The sequence below is a fragment of the Manis pentadactyla genome, chromosome 16 (genome assembly GCF_030020395.1).
Source record: "Manis pentadactyla isolate mManPen7 chromosome 16, mManPen7.hap1, whole genome shotgun sequence".
Taxonomy (NCBI): Eukaryota; Metazoa; Chordata; class Mammalia; order Pholidota; family Manidae; genus Manis; species Manis pentadactyla.
In genome coordinates this window covers 16,975,057-16,999,498 of record NC_080034.1, presented here as the reverse complement: position 1 = coordinate 16,999,498, position 24,442 = coordinate 16,975,057, and the positions used below count along the sequence as shown (strand labels likewise).

At 38.9% G+C, this 24,442-nt stretch overlaps 1 protein-coding gene across 4 annotated transcripts in view; it reads left to right on the top strand.

The window, feature by feature from the left end:
* Positions 1-24,442, top strand: part of PRIM2 (DNA primase subunit 2) — a 343,351-nt gene that overhangs the window by 8,382 nt on the left and 310,527 nt on the right. For 3 of the 4 annotated variants that reach the window (XM_057493690.1, XM_036916298.2, XM_036916299.2), the window contains exons 3-6: positions 14,417-14,581; positions 16,383-16,486; positions 19,080-19,159; positions 20,514-20,634. In XM_057493690.1, the coding sequence (XP_057349673.1) occupies positions 14,425-14,581; positions 16,383-16,486; positions 19,080-19,159; positions 20,514-20,634 (462 nt within the window). In that variant the 5' untranslated portion in view covers positions 14,417-14,424. Of the gene's footprint in view, positions 1-13,610; positions 13,699-14,416; positions 14,582-16,382; positions 16,487-19,079; positions 19,160-20,513; positions 20,635-24,442 lie in introns of those variants that run through there. The other variant, XM_036916296.2, reaches the window with a different exon arrangement.

Below are 24,442 nucleotides of genomic sequence, written 5' to 3'. Positions count from 1 at the left end.
CTTCTCTCCTCCAGAGCCTGGTAATTTGTGGATTGGACATATAACTACATAATGGACATATAACATACATAATGCCTCCTTGCTAACCTCTCACCTGACTTGTACTTCTGACTTGGCATTGTCCTTCACTTCCCCAGTCTGACCTCCTAATCTGTATCTGTGCTATGTTCCTACACTAGTTATAGTTTAAAATATTAAGTTAATATTTAATACCTCCTATAACCAAAGAAGTGTTTCTCCTTATAGTATACCACATATACAGGTACAGATACTGATGATTAACATAGGGTTTTGTTAGAGTTTTTGGTTTAATCTCAGTCTTTTACCACCTTTGTGATTTTGGGAGAGCCCTGTAACTATTTTTTGACCTCAAGTCTAAAGTACAGATAACAATACTTAATTTTTCTTGAGTATTATGAGTAAAACTAGATTAAATATATGAAATACTTGTAAGACACCCACAAAGCAATATCTGGTATGATTTGTTATGGTTGGCTTTTCTGACACTTCCCATATTCTTTTGTTGCCAATGGTCCTGCCTTCCCGAGTGTCTGGTAACCTCCTTGAGGGCCCCAATCATGGGTCATTTATTATTTCTGACTCCTACAGCACCTAGTTATTGTTTAATAAATACTGAATTAAAAAAATTTTTTTTAAACGAATTCCTAAAATCATAGTAGTTGAAAAAAACATATAAATAGGGTGCTTATTCAATCTATTTTGCATAAAATGGCTCTGATTTACCCTTGTTATCCTAGCACAATTCTTATAGCACCCCCTCTCACCCTCAGAAGTGTATTTATTCAGACACCAAATGATACAGTCATTCTCCCCATGAGTGACTCTGCTTAAACACAACTATGGTAGTTTGTTTCACGAAGATAAAAGGATCACAGGGCAAACTTTCTCTGAAGGAAGAAAAGCCTGAAGATAAAGAGAGTTGAATCCAAAAGTAAAAGTTCTACTTGGGAGACTATTTCAGCTAGTAGGCAATACAAAGTCTACGGAAAATTTATTTTCCTTAAATGTGTGGATGTCAGGTAAGATAAACCAGCTGCACTTAACTGCAAATATTGCCAAATTTAGTCTTTGAGTTTAACTTTTGGCAGATATGCTTGGATACCACCCAGATGAGAAACCTATTTATCAAGCTGTTAAAATGTGTTCTGTTAAAAGCTGGAGATGTAGAGGTACACTCTGGTTTTAAACAGTTTTTGTTTTTAACTGCCCAAGTAATACATGTATAAACTTTGTTGTGTCTAGTTAAAATGATACCAAAGTAGAGAGAGTAAAGTCTCTGTGACTCTAACCCATCCAGTCTTACTTTTTCATATGTAAAACAATTTTAACCACAAAAACAACACAAAATATTGAGTACAAATAAATTATAAGTATTCATATATTCTATAAATACAACAAATTAGTAATTTTTAATAAGCTTAAACTTTCAGGAAGAAAATTTGGCAAAAAATCAAGATGTCAAACACATATTCTTTGATTCAATCAATTTCAGTCCAAATAAATAATTAGATAATCATGCAAAGATATATATGCAAGGATATTCATTGTAATGCAAAATTTATAACAGTGAAAATCTAGACATGATTTAATGTGTCATTAATAGGAAATTCATTGAAAATACTATGTGATAGTCGTGCACTCGAGTCATTAAAGATGATGTAGCACCACATTTATTGAAAGGGAGAGACGTCCACAGTATGTCACTAACTGAAAACAAAAGCCAGGCGTGCACTTCTGCTCCTCATCTCTTTGTTCTTATTCTGTCAGCAGAGTACCAGTCTGCAAAGTGATATTCTTTTCTTTTTCTAACCAGTGTTGAAATTTTTAAACTTTTCACTTTGAAATAATTCAAGTTTAAAAAATACAAAATAGCACTAAAAATTACCTGTCATCCTTCATCAGCTGACCCAAAGACATTGTCCCACTGATGGCTCTGTCATCCAGGATCCCACGTTACATTTAGTTGTCACGTTTCCTTACTCTCCTTTCTGTGAAACAGTTCCTAAGCCTTTCTTTGTCCTCATGTACTTGATACTTTGTCCTCATGTGCTTGAAGAGTACTACTAGCCTGTTGCTCTGTGGCTTGCCTATGTTTCCTCATGCTTAATTCAAGTTGTACAGTTTTGCAAGGAGAATGTCCTTCTAGGAAATGATGTGTCCATTTCTCCATTTTTCCCACCTCAACTAGAGGTTATTTTATTCTAGGTGTTGAAAAGGATAGTTTTGCTTCAAGGTGTGTTAGTGAACCAAGGAACAGATAACAGACATGTGAGAAGAAGTGATGCATTCAGTTTTGCAAAGAAGGAGTTAAGGTTCCTGTGGACCTGCTCACGTGAAGATGAGCATCAAGATTTTGGTGATTAAGATCTGCCACTCAGAAGAGATTTAAAACAAAGAGAGAAATGGTCCTTCTGTTAGTGCCTGGAAAATTTGTCTTTTCTTCTATCCCCGCCATGAACTTTCCTTTTACTTCCCTAAAATCAGTTAGCTCATTGAGAACAAAGCTAAAGATTATAATTTCAGCTCATTAAACCACAGTATGCTATCAGTTGAATATATCACCAGCCTTGTCTTATGCCAAATATTTCCTTTGGCAAAAGAATGATTTAGGACTCTTTCTACAGAAAAAATGTGGACTAAATCACTCCAACATAAAACAGTGATTTGTTACTAGTTAAACCTTAGGTACTGGATCAGATATTCTCCATCTGAACTCTTATTTTTTTAAAATCCAATTCCTACCTACAAAGATAATCTTGCTTCAGAAGTTAGATGTATGATATGCAGAAGTAACTACTGGCACCAAAATATTGGCAGCATTTTCTCACACTAACTAGGGGAAGAATAAAATTCTTAAATGGATGACTTCCAGGTAAAATTTGAAAACTGGAATTCTATTTTTTTAAACAAAGTGTTTTTTTTTCTGATTATAAACAATATATCTTTATTATAAAAAACTAAATAGGTATAAAAAGTATGACAGAGAAAGTTTAGAAATCCTAAGTCTACCTCTTGAAATAACTACTGTTATATTTCTTGCCATTATACTTATTAGATATACATAAGGTTTATTTATAGATGTATATGTTTATATATTACATATATACTCACATATGTAAATGTGATACAGTATATAAATAATTATATATAAATATTATATATAAACTGTTTTGAGCCTGCTTTTGTTTTCATATAAAGCCAATACAATTCCAATTAACAATATGAACTTAATTTGCTAACTGACATTTTGTTGAAATTAAAGAGCATCTGTTGTGGTTAATAATAGAAAGATTTAGTCACTGTTTTATTTGATGGCTTTATTTTGAGCTCATTGGATCATCATCTGAATCATTGTCATTACCATGGTGGGTTATTTATTTCCTTATTTTTAAAAAATGAAATTTTAAGCCACTATAATTGATTCAATCAAGGCAGTTATTCACTGCAAAATGCAAGAGAGAAAAATTAAAAAATACCCCCAATGAAGATATCCTTCATTGTATATCTATTTTTATGGATACGCTTGTACACTGTCGAAGGCTGGTACATACAAAGACAGAATCTGAGCGATACCAAGTGAGCACGGGCTGGATGGGCTGAGCAGGTTCTTTGAAATCACTAAATGTCTTTTGAATTATAAATCCTGAAAAAACTCAAGTCTTCTACCACAAATCTCTATTCCAACTACTGTGAAATCTTTGTTCAATGAATTGTATCACTGCCCTAATGTTATTTGGCTCCAATGAATCCTTTTCATGTTCAAGCTCACCTCTGTTTTGTTTTCAGTAGCACTCATTTTGTATTCACGATATCAGAAACCAAGCCTTAGCTCATGAAATATCTTAAAAGAAAGGCTTATTCATGAGAATGTCTGGCAATTCCAAGTTACAACTGCAAGATAGAAGCTAGTTTTGTCTATTTAGCTGTTGAAAAAAATCCGAATTAAGAACAGTGGTGATGCAGGGTGATGATTGGCTTTTTGACTTTAGAACCTGCTAATAATCTAAGAGCAGCTAGACATGCTTAGTAATACATGGCAAACCAAGCCATGTCATTTCAGGTGATCATACGGCACCAGTGGGCTTGGTGTCACATGTAATGGCTGGCACCGAAGTCATATAGCACTGTTTGGAAATCACATAGTCTTCCAGATGACAAAGGATATGCTTTCATTAAACTTTTAAAAGCTTATCATAAAAAATAGAAGGGAAAATGGAAAGAAAACAATGAAAATTATAGTTGAATGAAGAGACCCCAGAGATTCAACTGGTTTGGGAAATCCTGGGTTAGATCACATAAATGAAATTGCTTTGAAAACTAGAACATGCTCCACAAATGCTAATGCCATTATTCTTAGGAAATGAATATAATTGGAAAAGTCTGGAGTTAATATAGTATTTAAAAGATTGGATTGACTCTACATAGCAGACAGAAAATTCCCATAGTTGAGGTAGTTAAACTGAGCTTCCAGGAAAACAGCTGTTCCTATCACTCCACTGAAAAAGCACAAAACAACCTAATTCCTTCATAAGTGTACTCTGGGGAAGACTGACCTTGGTTCTAAGAGTTGCCTGTATGGCCTGGGTGAATGTGTGGGTTGGGTGGGGAGGCAGTGTTGAGGGAAGGGGCCTATCCCTGTAAAAGAAGCTAAAGCATTTGTTTGGGAGCCCATGGCCTGGTGCCTTGTCGGGTAGAAAGGCCTGGAAAGAGAGGAGTAGGTTAGACCCCATTTAGGCTGGAGTCCCAAGTACATACTACCCTGCTTCTGGGCACTGACCCTAAACTATTTAACCTCATAGATAAAAACCATGTTCCTTCGAATGAATGGGCACTGACTCTAAACTATTTAACCTCACAGATAAAAATCATGTTCCTTCTAGATGGATGAAGTTTTTACTGCATGGGACCTTGGCTGACAGGTTGTTTTGTTGTTTAAGGGGAAGAATATGCAGATGATGCAACTCTATGTGTGTTAGGAAGGTGCCTTTCCTCCTCCTACTTAGGGTAACTCTGAGCACGGATCCTGAAGTGTTAAATTAGTCAGAGTAAGGGGAACTTGTTCTTATTTTTTAATTTCCACTTTCTGAAATGTTAAAATCATTTTCTAGCAGAGAGCTCTAACTTTTGGACATGATTATCAGTCAGTTCATCAAGTTGGAATTAAATCTTGGCATCATAGCAGGATCATATTTACCCCTACTTCAGTTTCCAAAGCTAGCCAACTGAGAGAAAATATTTTGATCAGGAATTTCAGTTGGAGAGCCAAAATCTAGAGTGAAAAACACATCTGTGAAGGATTACATCATAAAACATATGAGAGCCCATCTGGAATTGGGGATAAATACAGGAGAGTTCGATTTGGTTCAGCAGAGAGCTGTGGAATATCTCTTCTGTGCCAAAAAATATGGTAGAGACAGGAGTGTATGAGCAAAGCAGATAGTCTGCTTGGCCTCAAGGAGCTCATGATCTCATAGCCAGTCTTATATCAAAAATTCAAATATTCAGAGTGGTTGAGCCCCCAAACCAACTGATGTTGTCAAGATCTAGCTCATTCACGTGAACTCACCAGTTTACTTTGGACATTCCAGTTGAGCAGGATATGTGGACAGCAAATTGAAAAATGTCATCCATTATGAGTGTAAAGCAAAATTGTATTTGAGGATAGTTTCTTGATTGCCGAGATTCTTTTCTTATGCTCTCTTTCTTCAACTGAATTCCTTTTAACACAAATAAGTTGATTCTAAGTAGATGGTTCTAGCACAGTGGCTTACAGTCAGCTTATAAATTGGGAAAAAATAATTTAGTGGAAAGGGACATTCCACTAAGTTGTTAGTAGGTTGTGTGCTTACCTAAAATAGGTAATTCATACAGCCTTTGGATGCTCTGAACTGGCATGAATAATTAGTACTGTAATAAAATTAATTCTGCCAAAATTAATCTGACACAGCAATGAAATGCCTGAAGTTATGGTACACGGGGTAATTATCTGTACATGGTAAGTAGGGCTCATAAATACCAGCATTTAAAATTATTCCCGCATGGCTAAATCACGGTCAGACTTTTCTGTGTTCTTTATTAGTCTCCTGTATGTATAAGCAGCAGCAAGAGTAAACAGTTTTACTGTTGCCAACATTTCATTGTGAGATTCATTTAACATCCCTCCCACCCTACACACACACTCACACACCATACGGATAAACTCAAAGCCGAGGTGCTGGATTAAGCTCCATATCCCAGGTCTCTTCCTTCCATTCCAGACCCAGATTCAGGACTCTGTGCTCAACTCAACACTGTGCTACCCCAAGTGAGAGGGCCAGACCAGGACACCCTACCTAGACGGATGCAGGTCCAAGCTCCAGGCAGGACAAACTGCCTGGGGGGTTAGGACATTGCAGCAAGCTGAATTATACTGGCAAGCTGTGGTGGCAATTTTGGTAAAGGTGGTGTCTCCCGGAAAAAGGGCATTTGTATCTTGGCACCTGAGTGGTTCAGAGAAGAGGGAGACAGGAAGACAAGGAAGAGGGCCCGTGTTGTCAGGGTGAGCCCCTGGTCCTGGGACCGTGGATTCAAGTGGCAGGGGACAGTGTGTATTTTTATCTGCTGGTAACCTCCACACAGAGCCTTCAGCAGTCCATGCTCTGAAATCTCAGTCCCTATTACAATGTTAAATCTGTCCTGGGTCTCTTAGTGAGGAAAAGGAGAGACAGGAAGTGGGGCGGAGATGTGGGGGTGGCGCAGGGAGGAAACAGGAGTGAAAACTTGCCAACATTTCCCAGTGAGACACTGGGGGGAAGAGTGAGTGTGCCCTCCTGTCTCTTGGGCTGTCCCTGTTGTGTTTATTCCTCCCCTTTAAAATTTCCTCTAGAAATATAAGTGCTGCCTAAAGAATAATAGAGGGCACATTCACATCCCCACCAGTGAGCGTGACGCTAGAATAGTACCAACACTTTGGGAGCCCCAGGTGCCTGGAGTGCATCCTCCTCCCCCAACCCCTGGAGTTCACCACTATCTTGAATTGGCTATGAATCCCTCTCTTGAATTTTTGATAATCTTCTACCTGATATATGTATCCCTGAACAATATATTATTTGACTTTTGCTTTTAAAGCTTTTATATACATGCTGAATCGTATCTATCAGGGTTCAACAAGAGACGGTGCACTCAAAATAGACTACTTCAAAGACAGTTATTTGCAGAGACAATTTACAGGGAACCGTAAAAGATAGATATTCCAATCAAGGAGGGTTTAACTGAAGTTAAGTTACTGTGCAGAGATCTGAAAGGTAGAGGGAACAGGAGCCATTACCAGGCCCAGGGGGAGGGAGCCCTCTAGGGCTGGTCACTTTGAGAGGAGCAAGGACAGGGTGAAGACGCAGGGAGCCTTGCAAGGAGGCAGCGAGGGGATTAAATACATTTATCCCACTTTCTTCTCTCCTTCTCATCTCTTGTTGGGGCTCCTACTTGACTTTAGAAGACCTGGAAGCAGAAGGCATGGGAAGATGTATATATGGTCCAGGCAAGTTAGGAGCAGAGAACAGGGGAGAGGGTCAGAGTGCATGAGGAGTAGCATGGAAGAGAGCTAGCTCATGGATGTATTCTCCGGTGACCTGCTTTCTCAGTTAACACTGTGTTTTGAGATTCATTAATGTTGATGTGTTTAATTGTAGTTCATTCATTTTCACTTTTTAAAAATATTCCAATGTGTGAACTATGATTTATCCATTTTCCTGATGATAGGTAGTTCCTGGTATTTTACTATCTTAATGTTGTTCTTGTTAATTTTTTAAATGACTATGGACAGAAATCTCTCTTAGAATATACTTACAATAGCATTACTATAGTGCAACAAAGGGTCGCATTTACCAGACCATGCCTAATTGCTTTCAAAAGTAGTTACACCAATTAACACTTCTACCTGCAGTATATTAGGTGCTTGTTGATATATTTATACTTAAAAATTTTTGCCCATCTAGTGGAGGTAGAATATTATCTCATTGTGATCTGATGTTCATTTCCCCATACTAATATGGTTGAACATATTTTCATACATTTTTTGGCTGTTTATGATTCCTCTGTTGTAAAATACCATTTTAGGGTTTTCTTTTTTTCTTAACTCTTTTCTACTGTGTTTTTATCTTTTTCCTATTGATTATATTCTGATACTAATCCTATGTTACTTATATCTGACAAATTTCTTTTCCCAATTTGTGGGTCATTAGAAATATATCATTATGTGCTTTTAAAACTTAAGGTCTCAATTTTAATATGGTTGAAATGATCAATCTTTCCTTTTTAGGCTTGTGCTTGTCAAGAAAAATTGTGGTCAAATATACATAACACAGAATTTGCCATTTTAACCATTTTAAGTGTACAGTTAAGCAGCGTTAAGTATATTCACACTGTGCAGCCATCATCACTGCCCATCTCTAGAACTGCTTGTGCTTTTTGTCAATGTCTTGTTTAAGAAGTTATTTGCTATATCAAGATCATCTATATATATATCATCTATATATTTGTTTTAAATTCTAAAAGTTTTGCCTTTCACATGTAAGTCATCAAATCATCTGGAATTGATCTTTGTGTATCACGGGAAGGAGGAAACACATTTCCCTCCATGTAGCTAGGCAGTTATCCCGGCACCAGTTGGAACTGTTTTGTCTCTCCCACTGATTTGTACAGTGGATTTGTCACATTCCTAGGTGTGGGGCCTGATCTGTTCTGTGGGTTCATTTGTCCTTTCCTGGACCAATTCCACAAGTCTTAAACACTATGGAATTACAATAGCCTCCATCTGCCTGAAATGCTGTTCTAAGGATACACACAACTAAACATCTAATTGTCTTCTGCTCTCTGCTTCGTGGTCACGTTCTTAGCCAGCCTTTCATAGCCACCCTTTCTAAAGTTTCAGTGCCTTCTCCAAAGACTTTATATCCTCCTTGTCTGGTTTATGTTTCCGGTTATCAGTAATTATTTTACATAGTAATATGTATACTTCTCTTTTACTGTCTCTTTACTGCTAGAATGTCATGTTTAAGAGGCAGAGGTTTTTGGCTGTTTCATCACTCTTGTATCCCAAGCATAGAAAACATCACCTGGCACTTAGTAGGTCCTCGATTAGTATTTCTGAAACAATCACATAATGTTGGTATATGGGAGGGTAACCTTCCCTCTCTGTATTTCCCTTTAAAAATATGCTTTTACTCTAGTTCTCTTGCTTCTAATAAAAGTCATGTGAAGCAAAGGGTGAAGGCAGGGGGTTCTCCTTCAGGTTTCTTGCCATGCCATGTCCCATAGGTGGGCAGTGAAATGGAAAAGGTGGAGGGATGGTGGTTGGCTAACTGTATTAGCTTTTATCCTGCTGGAAAGGCCTCCTGGCTTTCTGTTTTCCATGGCAAGCAGAGCTGGCAAGCATCCTCACTGCATAAAGAAATATACCACACCTTTGCTTCTTAGGGCAACACACTCCGCACAGGGGAAGAACAAACACGAACTTTGATTTACCAAGCATGGCAAGTAAAATCACCGCTGTAAGTGTGACACTACAGGCCAGAAGTCCTGGAGCTGTGGAGTCATCTAAGGGTGGATGCCTGTGGGATGGTCTGTCTGTAACAGGGTAACGCCAGAGCAGGCCCTGAACTGAGCAGTGATGATTCATGGAAATTCCGTCAGCAAAGGTATTCTTTGCTTTATTACAGGCTAAACTGGGGAGCCACGTCATTCTGGAAGGAATGTGTATGAAGTGTTCAGATGAGGACTTGAAGTTTTGTAGACTGGAGTCACATTAATTCAAACCATCTGTTGAAGGTCAAGCTGAACCCACCACTTTTTTCATACATCTCTCACATTTTACATCAATTCAGTATAATAGATACTTGTTGAAGGCCCATGGAGCGCCAGACACTGGGGTTACAAAGATGAGTGACACAGTGGTCCCTGTTTTTGAGATGTTTATGATCTAATGGAAGCAAAAGTTATATGTTTATGTGTGTTTTCCTCCCCTTGATTATGAGGTCAGGGTCTGTATTTATATGCATCTTGGTTGCCAAGGTTGAGCATTGTCAGTCCATTTTTGTCAATGAAATAGTACATGAAAGAGCTCACAGTAATTTATCAAATATGGATACTGAAATTGTATAACAAGTTGTGCATTATTGGTGCTGCGATATGTAGATTTGCATTGCAATTGCCTCTTGATACAGAAAACACTCCACACAGTGAGGTAGTGACCAAAACTGTGGCATTAGAAAACAACAAAGATACTGGAATGACTGACAGACACAAGCTATTTTGTTCCCTGAGGCTTAAAGTAGGTTTTTAATATGATGAGAAAGCAGTTCTTATGGGACATGTTTGGTAAGATATTGGTCGTATTAAACATGGTCACATATGAGATCAGTCACTTCATTTTTTAATTTGAAAGGTACAGTGGTAAGCGCTTTAGAGATCACAAAGAAAAAAAGGGCCTGTTCAAAAACAGCTTACAATCCAATAATGCTAGTATGCTTAACTAGCCCATACGTGTGTTCACACACCATTTTATATAGCAAATGAAATTAGTGTGTAAGTGCATTTTTCTGAGGAGTGCATTCATCATACTGCGTTCCTAAAAGATTAAGATCTTCTGTAGTAGAGGGATTTAACAGGAGGAAGAATTATACTGTATGGGAATTACAAAGAGTGTGAGGGTTTAAATGAGGGGTAATCCAGGTAGCAAAGGCAAAGGCTCAACAGGCTGGAGGAAGACAGCATTTAACAACTCAAAGGATAGGTAGGATTCCAGCAGGATGGAGGCGGGTAAGGGCCCCTGAACTGGAAAGATCATGGTAAGGAGAGAGACAAGGTACAGAAGTGCAAGGCTTTCTTTGGGGCAAGAACTGGTAGTTCGTAGCATAAGCTGGAGGGCAGTGGTAGGCAATAAAGTCATCAAATCTTAGGTCCATGCTGTGAGAAGCCCTCCAATGTTTATTGAATGATTAGAATAGAGCTTTAAAAATACCATCGATTGCTCCTACAGTCTATGCCACTGCAGCATCTTAGATGCCACCAATGTAAGCATCTTTATGTTTGCAGTAGACAAACTTCTTTAACAGAAGAAAGAAATATTTAAAAGCTATCAACTATAGCATTTAAATGCTATAGGGGCATTGCCATTTAAGTTAAAGGTGGGCCAGTTTAAGACCAGACTGAGGCTAAAGCCAAGAAAAGTGAAATGAAAATGAGTATAGCTCAGAGGGGCTGTCTAGGCATGTAAAATTCTGGTTGCAACGGATAACATCTGCCTGGATTGCAATATGAAGGGAAGACAGGGATTGGTGCACAGTTGGAGGGGCGAAGGAGTCGCAGAGGACAGCCTCTTCATGGTAGGCAGAGGCATTGTAGAAAAATGTGCATGGCGAGGCCATCTTTCACTACTTCTCATCAACCATGAAATTTTGCTTGAAGCAAAATGTTTACTGTGTCACTGGGTGAGGATATTAAAGCAACATCATAGATGGATTTTTCTTTTTCATGTTTTCCAAAATTTCTCAGTTAGGACATATTACTTTTATTTACTAGAAATAAGTAATTTAAAATTACTGTGGTCAATTAGGTAATGTTTTTACAAAATTGGGATCATATGGCATATGTAGTTCTATGTATTCTGCTGTTAACTTAATGGTATCCTGAGCATTTCCCAGGTCAGTTTCTTCACAAACATGTATTTTGAATAGCTGTGTAATGTTCCACGAATATACCATCATTTACTTACTCTTTTTTTCTGTTTTTTCTCTCATAACAGTGGACAAATGGATAAATTTTTTTGTCTGTTTCTGGACAGGTTCATATAAGTGAAATTATTTGATCAAACTGTATAAATTCTTTTAAGGTTCATAAACACATTATCATATTGTCCTTCAGAATTGCAGCCCCACAATCAATTCCTCTGTGAGCCCATTGTACTGTACTTCACCCAAAAGAGTGTTTTCATTGTAAAGTCTTTGCTAAGTTTGTAGGGGAAGGGTTCTCTGCTACCAATGAAAAACGCTTTTTCACACTTCATCATTAGTTATTTTGTCTAAGAGTTACCTGTTGCTGTTCTTTTCCCACTTTTCATTTTGTTTTAGGATTTATTTATAATTAATTTACACAAGTTCTTCGCATCTTGATGGTACTTGCCTTTTGACATTTATGTCTATGGTGAACCTGTCCCTCAGTTTGAGGACTGCAAAAAATGTGATTTTTTTTCAGATGCACAATTTAATATTTTTATAGTCAAATCTTCAGATATTTTTTCTTTTGTAATTTATTATATTTAAATTCCTTCCCATCCAGAAATAAGATATTCATGTAAATGTTCTTTTAGTTTGTGCTCCCAGTTTTTTCAGGCTGTTCTCTGCTTTCTGGTGTCTTCTCTGTAACAGGCAGTGTCGACGGTGAGTCGATATAGAGAGGCAGGAATGAAGGTGAGACCCTCCTGTCATATTAGTGGAATTCCTACAGTGGTGGGTAGCACTGTGGTGCTTGGAGACGGTCTCCCTGTCTTTGAACCTGGCTCTCAATTACTACGTGATTTTTGAAGTCACTTCTCTGTTCTTAGGTTTCCTTATATGTAAAATAGGTTAACAATAGAACCTACCTCACATGTCTATGAGTATAAAATGATTGGTATGTAAATCACTTAAAACAAGTTCTGGTACAGTCAGTGCCAGCCAGTTTGGTCTATGCCCAGTAGGTGCATTGAAGCTTAATATTGTGTCATTATACTTGGCATTACTAAAACTTGAGCATTTCAAGTATTATTCCTCGGCTACTTTCGTAAGTGAGACGCGCCTCCTAGAGGCCACAACGGAAGTTTATTTCCAGTTCTTGAAAACCCCACGGGCCTCAGTGGGAGCTGGGGGTGGCTCTGAGCCGCGCTTCCGAGCCTGCAGTCTGAGAGCCTTTCTCCCCCGCGCTTCCCTCTTCTTCGACCCGCGCTGCTGCTTCCTGAGCCCGATGTCTTCTGATTCCGTAGACCTCGGGGCGATTTCTGCTTGTGTGCCCTCATTCATTCATTCCAGACGATTTGCTGGGTGCTTACTATGTGCAAACCGTTAGTGGCTGGGGTGGCGGGAAGTGCACTGAAGGTAAAAAAAAAATCTGTCCTTATAGGGAGTGCTATCCAATAGGAAAAAAAACAATATGTATATAGACGAGCAAACGAATGATGACCGTTAGTTTCTCTAAACTGAGGCTAATACGACCTGCCTTACAGGACAGGATGACTGAGTGAGTAGACGAGGAAAAAAAAAAGCCCCTAATAGTGAGCCGGGGGCGAAAAAGGGCCCTATTCCTTTTCCAGTCTTTCCCCCGATCGAAAGTGATGAGGGCCAGCCCTGTGGGCTAAGGCACCACAGTTTCGATTTGCGGACACTCTTGGCCGTTCTCAGATGGTCCCGCCGCTTCGCTCCAGGGTTCACGTCCCAGCACCGGCGCTACCGCCGCCCGGAGCGACCACCCGCACAGGCGGGACCGCGAACACACCCTTGAGCACCGCGAGCGCCCCCTGGCGGGCGCGCGGTCCGCGCTGGGAGGCGGGGAGTCCGGGGACAGGGCTGTGGGCCCGCGACTTCCGCTTCCGGTTTATACAAACTCTCCCGCCACCAGCCGAAAGCGAGTGTCCGCGTTTGTGTGTTCTCGCGTTTGGTGTGGTTGCAGGTAAGAGAAACTCCCGCGGATTTAGGAGGGACCTCAGTCCTGGTGTTGAGGCTCGCAAATCGAGAAAAAAGGGCAAGCCCTTTGCGGGCGCTGGGGGCTGAAGGGTTTCCTGGCGGGGCGGGGAGGTGTCGGCCCCGGTTGGTTGGCGGGGACAGAGGCGTAGGTGCCGCGAGTTGAGGCGGGGGAGGGTCGGGGGTGGGCATTTCTGTAAGGACCTTGTGGATGCTCCCCAAGAGGACTTCTGAAAGACGGGATTCGAGAGAGGTTGTTTCCCAGGGTCTTAAGATAAGTGACCGGGCCGGGTCCTTTAGGTCTCTTATCTAGCCAGAACCTAGCGCGCTTTCCTTCGAGTTCAGGACTGCAACCCGGATTACATCTCCCCTTAACCCTGGGGGGTGCTGCAGAGACCTAAGGGCGCTGTCGCGCACACCTCCAGGCGCCGTCACCTGACCCTGGTGTTGCTGGAAGTTAGGACCATCACCTGCATTTCCCCTAGCACGCACCTCCCCCTACCCGCCTCGGTACAAAATTGTAACAGGTGTATTGTAGAAAGTCTGGAAAAGGCAGAGAGACGTCACGCGGGGATAACCACTGTTAACATTTCGTGCATGCTCTTCAGTTTTATCTTTCTGTGCATATGGAGTTAGTTTTTTGTAGTTTTTGCTTGTTGTTTTCAACTTTCCGTCATTTTAATCACTTTATGTGCTTTCTTCCCAAGGTAACAATATGCTGTTTTCTGGAGAAAAGCGGAGGAAACTGAGGTTATTAGCAGGTGACCAGAGGAGTGCGTGCTACCCGCACAGCCTTCAGTTTTACTTGGAGCCACCTTCTGAAAACGTATCTTTGACAGAGTTTGAGAACTTGGCTATCGACAGAGTTAAATGTGAGTGATATTTGAATTAGAATTTATATATTCTTAAGAAACTCACTTGTACTTTGTGGCGATGAATGAGGGTAATTTATTTCCTTCATTCAACAAATATTGAGGGTTTTCTCTTCATTCATTTGCTGTACAGTGCATGTTTATTGAGTGCCTGTATATTCTAGGTGGCAGGGATTTGAGATGGATACTGTGATTTCTCATTGAAACTGTTCTAGTACACGGAGACAGACATCCAAAGTAATAGTCATAACTTAGTATTTTTAAATGCTTTTGTGGAAGTAAATACTAGTGCTATTGAAACAGAGGTGGGAGTGACTTAGTTCTATTAAGTAATACTTAGAAAAATGAGATTTGGACTTTGAAGGATATGTAGAAATTTCTCAGCAGAAAAGTGAAGGGCTTTTCCAAGCTGAGATAATGGCCTGTACAAAGGTCTGGAGGCGTGAGGGAGAATGCCTTATCTGAGGGAACAGGAATAAGTTCAGAGTGGATTGAGAAGTATGGGTAACCGAGGACACTCTGTGCTGCACTGATTGTTTAACACTGGGGTGTAAGAAGGATGCGGCAACTTTACTGGGGACTTATTTATCCTCTCTGTGGTGGTGGAAGGAAGAAAGAGGCTAGGCATGAACTGAAACAGAAACAACAGCCCTGTCTTCAGAGTTTATGTTCCAGGATATCCTGTGCAAGAATCAGAAGGAGAGGTGAGATACCGTTAACTGTGCTTAAAGGAGCAGGGTGAGAGCTGCTAACAGACGGGGCTCAGTATCTGTTTGTTGAGTGAAAGAGTGAAGGCCACGGAGGAAAGGGTGTTAGGAAGATGGCAGTGTCAGGTGCTTCACAGAGATTAAGAGGATGACTGAAAAGTCCCTTGGGCTTGGCACTGGAGAGACAAGATGTTAGGGCCTGAATGAAGGCAGTGGTGGTGTGAGAAGGGAGAGACTTAAGAGATACTAGGAGGCATTACTGACCACAGGTGGAGATTGTTGGGATGTGAGGAGGGGGAGGGCAGGGGGGTGCTGAAGCTCCAGCTTGGATGGTCTGGTGGGTGGGAACTCTGCTCGTGGAGATGGGCATGGCAGGAAGAGGAGCAGGACCCAGGGAAGGTGATTCCTTTGGTTTGGATCACCTTACTAAGAGGTACCTGTGCGACATGGACTTATGTTCAGGACTCATTTTAGGAATTTTTCACTGTTTAAAAAACACCTCTTTCCATACTGATGGATGCAGGATTCACCTGAGGGGATTGACAAGGGGCTTTGTGGACCTTTGCAAACTACATAGCATCTATTCAGGGCGGTTCATTCAGATGATTGGAGGGCCCTGCTTCCTCCCTGTCGGGTCTTCTTCCTCTTTGTTGCTTCAGGAAGGGAAGGGCTGTCTTTTCCTGACGACTCTCTGCTGAGTGAAGAAGTTGGCTGCCTAACAGAGAGCTCCACGTGAGGGATGCAGTCAAGGAGTGCGTAAACCTTTTTCGTAGGGACAGTTTTCCTCGACAATGGTGGCTCTGTACAGCAGTGATTAGCCCACATTGCTCTCTCCCTGATGGTTGAGAATTCCTGGTATTAGATTATACTGTGGGACATGGATATTTGCTGCATGTGGAAGGAGATTACCCTCTTATAAAACATAGGTGATTTGTATAATATACTTGCAGAAAATAAAACTGTTAGAACTGGTTATCTTTTATAAACAAGTAATTATGGTATTGCTAGCCATAGATTTTATTTCCCTTGCTTTTAGTTTTTAAAAACTTGCATTTGTACATTTTTTCTTTTTTCTGTTTTAAAATTTTTTGCAGTGCTAAAATCAGTTGAGAATCTTGGTGTGAGCTATGTGAAAGGAACCGAGGAATACCAGACTAAGTTGGAGGCTGAGATTCGAAAGCTCAAGTTTTCCTACAGAGTAAGTAAAAGCAGGAAATATGTTCTTTCCATTTAGACATATTCATGTACTGAATATCAATTTTGGGAAAGCTTTTATAGTAGGCATAAGGCTTAAAAAAGACGATATAGCATAGACTTTGCCTGAAGGTACCTGTAGTCTGGGGTTGTTGACATACAGTCAGATGGTTATAATACAGCAGGGTTTCTTGACCTCAGGACTGTCAGCATTTGGGGCCTGATAAATCCATGGTGCAGGGACTGTCCTGTGCTTTGTGGGTTGCTTAGTAGCATCTCTGGCTTCTCCCCAGTAGATGTCTCTGGACATCGCTAGATGTCCCCTGTCTATACAGAATGGTGAATGCTGTTAGATGTGTGCTCCAGCAACTCCAAGAGCACATATAATTACCTGGCTTGGATGGTGGAGGTGTGGGAAGGCTTCCTAGAAGAGGTGGTGCTGAAACTGCATTTTAGTGGATGTGATCAACTTTTTATTTTGGGAAGATGATTGTCAACAGCAGATCGACAGGGTCATGTCTGGTAGGAGGAGAACTAGTTTGCAGACTGGAAATGAGAGTGAGTTGAATGGAGGGAAGAGGACTGATTCAAGAGATATTGAGAAGGTAGAACCAAAAGATTCTAGTGACTGATTGCAGGGTGAAGGGAGAGGGGAGTTAGGGATGACACCCTGGTTTCTGGTTAGGACAGGTAGGTGGATGGTAGTGATATTTTGAGTTGTGATATATAAGAGGAGAAGCAAGTATTGGAAGATGTTGAGTTTAGTTCTAGATAAGAATTTGAAGTGCATGTGGAGAAGTCTAGTGGGCAATGGGATATGCATACCTGTCTGGACTTAGGAGACATCTGGAGATTTAAGAGGAGAGTTGGAATCATCCCAGGAGCAGGAAAATATTTGAGTAAGAAGAGAAGATGATGGAGGACAGGATGTGAAGAATACCAATATTTAAGGTGATGTGGAATTGGAGGAGTCCGGGAAGGAGAATTGAGAAGTAGGGCATCAGCCAGGATAACAGGGTCATGGCTGGAGTTTCAATAATAATGATCGTGATATCATAATGATACCATAGGAATCACAACAGCAAACATTCATAGTATGCTTACTGTGCCCCAGGGTATGCTCTAAATGTATTGCAGTGCAGACAACAGTCTTATGGGGTAGGTTCTGTCCATTTTACAGATGAGGAAGCTGAGTTATTGACTGGCTAAGTAACTTGCCCAAGCTCACAAGGCAGTAAGTGGTGGAGCTAAGATTCAAATCTGGACACTGTTTTCATGGTGGTACTCAACCACGCAATTTCAGAAGCTTAGGATAGATCATGTAAGGTGCGCTGTGCAGAATCCATTGGATTTATCAACTGGGTGGGATAGAGGCAGAAGCCAGAATGATGGCCGAGTTTGGAGGAGTGAAGTGGGTAGGAGTATGTACTCTTTTAAGATGTTTAACTGAAAAGATGAGAGAAATAGGTCTGAATAAAGAATAATTTGTAGGGAAAAGAGAATATACAAACTCACATGGCAGGAGAATACTTGAATGTATTTATAAGCTGAGCATAAAGATCTAGAAGAGCAAGAAGATGAGGGGAGCTTGAAGATACTAGGAGAGAGCACTTGATAAATCAAGTCCTTGGCAGGCGAGAGCAGGTGGGCTGCAGGGTTTGTGCGGGGATTGATTTTCTGAAGGAGGAAGGAGAGAAGCATTGTCCCCGAGGATGCAAGGGAAGGTAGTTTAACATGAGGATGCAGAGGTAGAAGGACTGGTGGCCTTTATTGTCTGTGAATATAAATATAAATCTGGGAAGGTGGTGTGGTAGGGAGCGTGGGCCAGTGAGTGAAGACCGAAACAGCTTTTCTAAGAAGTGAGGAAAGATGATTATGTATCAAATCCCAGCTCTGCTGCTTATAAGCTTTGTGAATCTGGACAAATTATATAACTTTCCTGTGCCTCAGTTTCCTCATCTTTAAAATAGGGATATAATAGTTCCCGCCTTATAAAGCTTTTTAAAAGTTTTAAATGGATTAATAATTAAAATGCCTATAACAGTGCCTTGTACCTTGTAAGTGCTTGAGACATGTTTGCTCTTCCTGTGTTGGACTTTAAAGAAAGATTCCTTGGTGGTGTCAAAGGTCCAGATGGGGAAAGAGGGTGTGAACTTGTAATATTCCAAATTCCTGTAATTGTGTATTTTTCCTCAGAGGCTCTCAGCATTTTGGGAATAGGATGCAGAGTATAGGTTGGTTTAAAATCTAGGTCTTGAAAACGGTTGAAATGAAAGCAGTTGAAGGTTGATGTGAGAAGTGGATGACGAGGTGAATACCCTAGGTATAGGCTGGATAAGAAAGAAAGTTAAGAGGGAGGAGTTGATAGGAAGAAAATGGTCCACCCTAGGAAACTGCTGAGTCCAAACCTAGGAAACTGCTGAGATCAGTTCAGTTCTTAGTTTCACCTGATTGCTGATTTAAATGATAATTGTCCCAGAAAGGGTGTTACAAAATTTGTGTTTTGACATGTTTACTTTACCATTGCTATATGTTGACTCAGTATACCTCTTACCATTCTGATGCATTTATTCTATTCAAATATCATTATTTTTCAGGAAAACTTAGAAGATGAATATGAACCACGAAGAAGAGATCATATTTCTCACTTTATTTTGCGCCTTGCTTATTGCCAGTCGTGAGTACACCCCTCTACTCTCATGGTCAAATCTGCTGTCTTGGGTTATAAATTGGTACATGTAAAGATGACACATATTGTATTAAACACAGGAAAATGTGGAATAACATCAGAAAGCAGTGGTTCATGGGTTGAGCACTGTTGCAGCAAATTGAAATAAGTTGTTTACTAAAAAATATTGAGAAAAACGGTATCACAAAATGTTTTGCCTGTTGAAACAATTTTATGGGAGAGACTTCATTTGGGATTTAAAATTGGAGGGGGTTTCATTAGGGAAAAGGACTTTTGGTATTTTTTTCCTCCAGGACACAAGTGCTACTATTTATAAGAAATAATGAATAAACGTATACTCGAATTTGAGACAGGTTTTTAGAAGTTGAGATGTATGGTCTAGTGCCCATTAGATTAAGATACTTTCTTTCTGTTGTTGGTGTCTTATAAGTCAATAGTGCCACCCGGAGGGAGAAGAAGTTAGTTGCTTTGTTTAAAAAAATTTTTTTTTTCTGTATTAATTTTGGCTACATAACATGCTTATTGTTAAGTTTCTTTTCTGCTTTTTATCAATAGGGTTATCAAGTGAGAATCTTGAATTGTTTACTCTCCCAACATAATAACTGAGAAATTATTGACCAGCCTTGATCTTCTGTAAAAAAAAAAAATGTATGCAGTTTATATAATCTATGCAGTAAATGAATTGCTGACAATCCATGAAAGTCCCTTTGGGAAAAAAACAATCATATTTTACATGCAGTAGCATTATTTTATAACAATAGTACTACCCATTATGTATCTGTTTTGTAAATTGATATATTTGTGTTGGCTTTTAAAAAATTAAGGTATACTTGTACATATTAGATTTTGTGAGATTATAAACTGTGAGTCTGTAAGCAAAGTTTACTTGTAATGTTTATCTGATCATAATCTATTCATAGATAATGTTACCTTTTAAAAGTTTGGTGTTTATTTGGCATTGATGAAACCACTTAAGACTGAGGGAGTACCCCTTTTCTAATGTAAGTGACTGTTTTGCTGTTACATTAAATGCAATTAATGATTTTATATTATTTGATAATAACATAGCTAGGTGCAAAGTGTTCTGCATTTAATTCTTTAAATTTTATGTTCATAACACCTCTCTCTGCACATTCAGCACATCTCCGGAAGATTGTAGTATGTGATATTCATGTTCTTTATTGTAACAGAGAGTTTGTATGCTTTTAACTTCTGTCTATTAGCATCTTCCTTGTGTTCAAATGTTGTTTCATAAAGATTTCTTGGATTTAGTAATCAGTGGACTTTTGAATAATCTGTGGACTTTTCATTTGTGCTCATAATTTCCCTGTCTCCATTTCAGTGAAGATCTTAGACGCTGGTTCATTCAACAAGAAATGGATCTTCTTCGATTTCGATTCAATATTTTACCCAAGGACAAAATTCAGAATTTCTTAAAGGATAGCCATTTGCAGTTTGAGGCTGTAAGTACATTTTTGTAGAAAAGTGCACAGATCAATCCCTCCGTGCTGCCTTAAGTGCTGGTATTAATATGTGGAGTTCTCTCTTTTTACATTTTCTTTCTAAGTACCTGCTTGAAAGAATTGCTATTGGCTTTGCACAACAATGAACCTTTCTATGACTAGAAAAAAAGGGGCTTCTTAGTACCAAAGCCCCACATTTAATTGCTTTATTAAATGTGTGATTTCTTAATTTATAAAAGTTAATTTATAAAGCTTAATTTATAAAAGTTCATCTTATCAAAATTTTCTAGGCCAAAAACTATTGCTAATAATGTGTTAAAGAAGAGAAGTGGTCGTGCTGACTTGCAAAATAATGCTTGATTTTATTTTATTTTGGTATCATTAATATACAGTTACATGAGCAGCATTGTGGTTACTAGACTCCCCCCATTATCAAGTCCCCCCCCATATCCCATTATAGTCAGTGTCCATCAGTGTAGTAAGATGCTGTAGAGTCACTACTTATCTTCTCTGTGCTATACTGCCTTCCCCATGATAATACTTTATTTTAAAAGTCAGCTATTAGTAAAATCTGATTTTCTGAGTAGATAGAAGACATTGTCTTGTCTGAGAAGTGGAAGAGGTACCCACTGTAGTGTGAGAGAGTGTGGGTTGAGTTGGGGAAAAGAGACAGCATGGAGGGAAGTACACATTGGGTAAACATTTAGTGTCAGCTTGGGCTAGAGAGGTGCCTTCTGCAGTTCCTCTCACTTCTCCTAAGAGCCCCGTGAGCTTTCTACATAACATCTATGGCATAGAAACGTGTCAAGCCCCAGGACCATCTGACCCAAATGCTGTGCATTTTCCACTTTGCTTTTAACTTCGATCCTTAGTGAAGTCCATTATTGCTATTATCAAATATAGTTAATGTATCTTTTCATTATTAAAAATATTTTTTGTTGTTGAATGATTGATTAAAGTGTCCTTGAGAACATTTTTTTTACCTGAAAGTACCTCAACATATCAAGTATAATTTTTTTTCAGCAAAAGCTATAATGATTCTTTCCTTTTAAAAAAACTTTTATTATTGGGGTGTAACATTTACAGAAAAGTACACAAGTCATAACTGATAGCTCTCTGAAGTATCAAAGTGAACACCACCAAGGTAAAGAAATAGAATGGTGCTGTCAGCCTGTGCACCCTTGTCCTTCCTCCCGTTCCTTACCTCCTGTCTGCATCCTGAAAGTAACCGCTGTCCTCATAAGTAATGTCAGAATTCTGCCTGTTTTTGAACTTCATGCAAATAATATATACAGTATGTCTTTTTCCCCCCACCTTTGAGAGATAATTAAGATACAACATTGTGTAAGTTTAAGGTGTACAGCCTGATGATTTGATACACGTACAGTGAAATGTTTATATTGATAAGGTTAGTTAACATATCTTTCACCTCACATAATTACCATTTTGTTGTTGTTACAGTGAAAACATTTAAAATTTACTTGCAGCCACTTTCAAGTACACTGCAGTATTAACTATAGTCAGCATGGAACTTATTCCTCTTGTAACTAGAAGTTTGTATCCTTTGACCAGCCTCTTATTTTCCCCACACAGCAACTCCTGATGACCACCATTCTACTCTATGCTTCTATGAGTTTACTTTTCTTTACATTTCACATGAGATCACAAATGTAATTTTTTAATAACTTTATTGAGACAGAATTCACATACCTTGGATTTCACCCTTTTAAAATGTATAGTTCATTGGTTCTTAACATAATCACTGAGTTGTACAACCACCAACACTATCCAATTTTAGAAAATTTCATTACCCTAAAGAAACCCATACCCATTTGTAGTCACTCTCCATTTTCCCCCTTTTATTCCTTGGCAACCACTAATCTGTTTCTAAGGTTGCCTATTCTTCATATAAATGGGATCATATAACTTGTGGCTTTTGTTACTGGATTCTTTCACTTAGCATAATATTTTCAAGTTTCATCCATGTTACAGAATCAATGAGTACTTCATTCCTTTGGTCAAATATTATTTTGCTTCTCATTCAGCTGTTGATAGACTTTGGGTTGTTTTCCATATTTTGGCTATTATGAATAATACTGCAGTGAATAACTCTACAAGCTTTTGTGTGGTTATCTTTTTCATTTTGTTCAGATATGTATCTGGGAGTGGAATTGCTAGATTATAGGATAATTAATTATGTGTTTAAATTTTTGAGGATCCTCAAAACTGATTCCCAGAGTGGCTCCACCATCATACATCTTAACCAATGTCTGAAGTTTTCAGTTTCTCCACATTCTCACCAACAATTGTTACCAGTTTTTCAAATACAGCCACATTAGTGGGTGTGAAGTGATATGTTATTATGAGTTTGATTTGCATTTCCCTAATGACTAATGATGTTGAACATCATTTCATGTGCTTATTAGTTATTTGCATATATTCTTTGAGGGAATGTGTGTTTATAAAGATTTTGTCCATTTTTAATTGCATTGTTTTTTTATTGTTGAGTGTTAAGAATTCTTTATTCTGCATATAATTCCATTATAAGAAATATGATGTACAAATATTGTCTCCCATTCTGAGGACTGCCATTTCATTTTCTTGATGATATCATTTGCAACACAAAAGATTTTAATTTAGATAAGAGTCTAATTTATCTATTTTTTCTTTTGTCACTTGTGCTTTCGGTATTGGATCTGAGAAGTCTTTGCCTAATGGTCAAGAAGATTTACTTCTGTGGTTTTCTCTAAGAGCTTTATAGTTTTAGTTCTTATATTTAGGTTTGTGGTCCATTTTGAGTTAATTTCTATATATGGTGTGAAGTAGGGGTCCAGTTCCATCCTTTGGCACGTGGATATCCAACATCATTTATTGAAATAGCAATTCTTTCCTCATTGTATCGTCTTGTCATTCTTGTCAAAAGCCATAACTTGATTTATTTCTGGATTCTTAAATTTGTTTCTTTAATCAGTATGTCTATATATATATATATTTTTTTCTGAACTAATTTAGACAATCTCAGACTAGATCAGCATCATCATCACAACAGCGATCAAACCCCATTAGGTTAATGTAGAACAAAAGAGGTTCTGTGTTAGAAAGGGCTTTGTAAAATATAAATCTCTGTGTAGACAAAGTTACTGCTGTTATAACTATTCTCAGTCTAGAGAGTCTTAGTTACTCTCCGTGGGCTCTCTTGGGGGAGGGAGGGGCAATATGAAATTATAGGGGAAGCATGGATTTTGAGGACACTCATCATGAACTATACACAATCAGGTCAATTGTGATTATTCGTTTGATTTTTTATACTTGATTTATATGTGAATCCCACATTTCTCCCTTATTATTATTATTATTTTTAATAGAATGTTGAAGTGGTAGGTAGATGCAAGATAAAGGTAGAAAACATAGTTTAGTGCTGTAAGAGGGCAAATGTAGATGAACAGGTGTGTGCCTATAGACTAAGTATTAATCCAAGCTAGACAAGGGCAACAAAACATCCACGGATACAGAAGATGTCTCTCAAAACGGGGGGTGAGGTTCTAAGCCTCACCTCAGTATGTCTATTCTTATGCTGGTACTATGTATTCTTGAATATTGGATTAGCTTTATAGTGAGATTTGAAAATGAGAAGTATGCATCCTCTAACTTTGTTCTTTTTTCAAGGTTATTTTGGCCGTTTTGGGTTCCTTGCATATTCCTATGAATTTTAGGACCAGTTTATCAATTTCTACAAATAAGACAGTTTAGATTCAGATTGAGATTGCAGAGACTATGTAGATTGCTATCTTAATATGAAGCCTTCTGA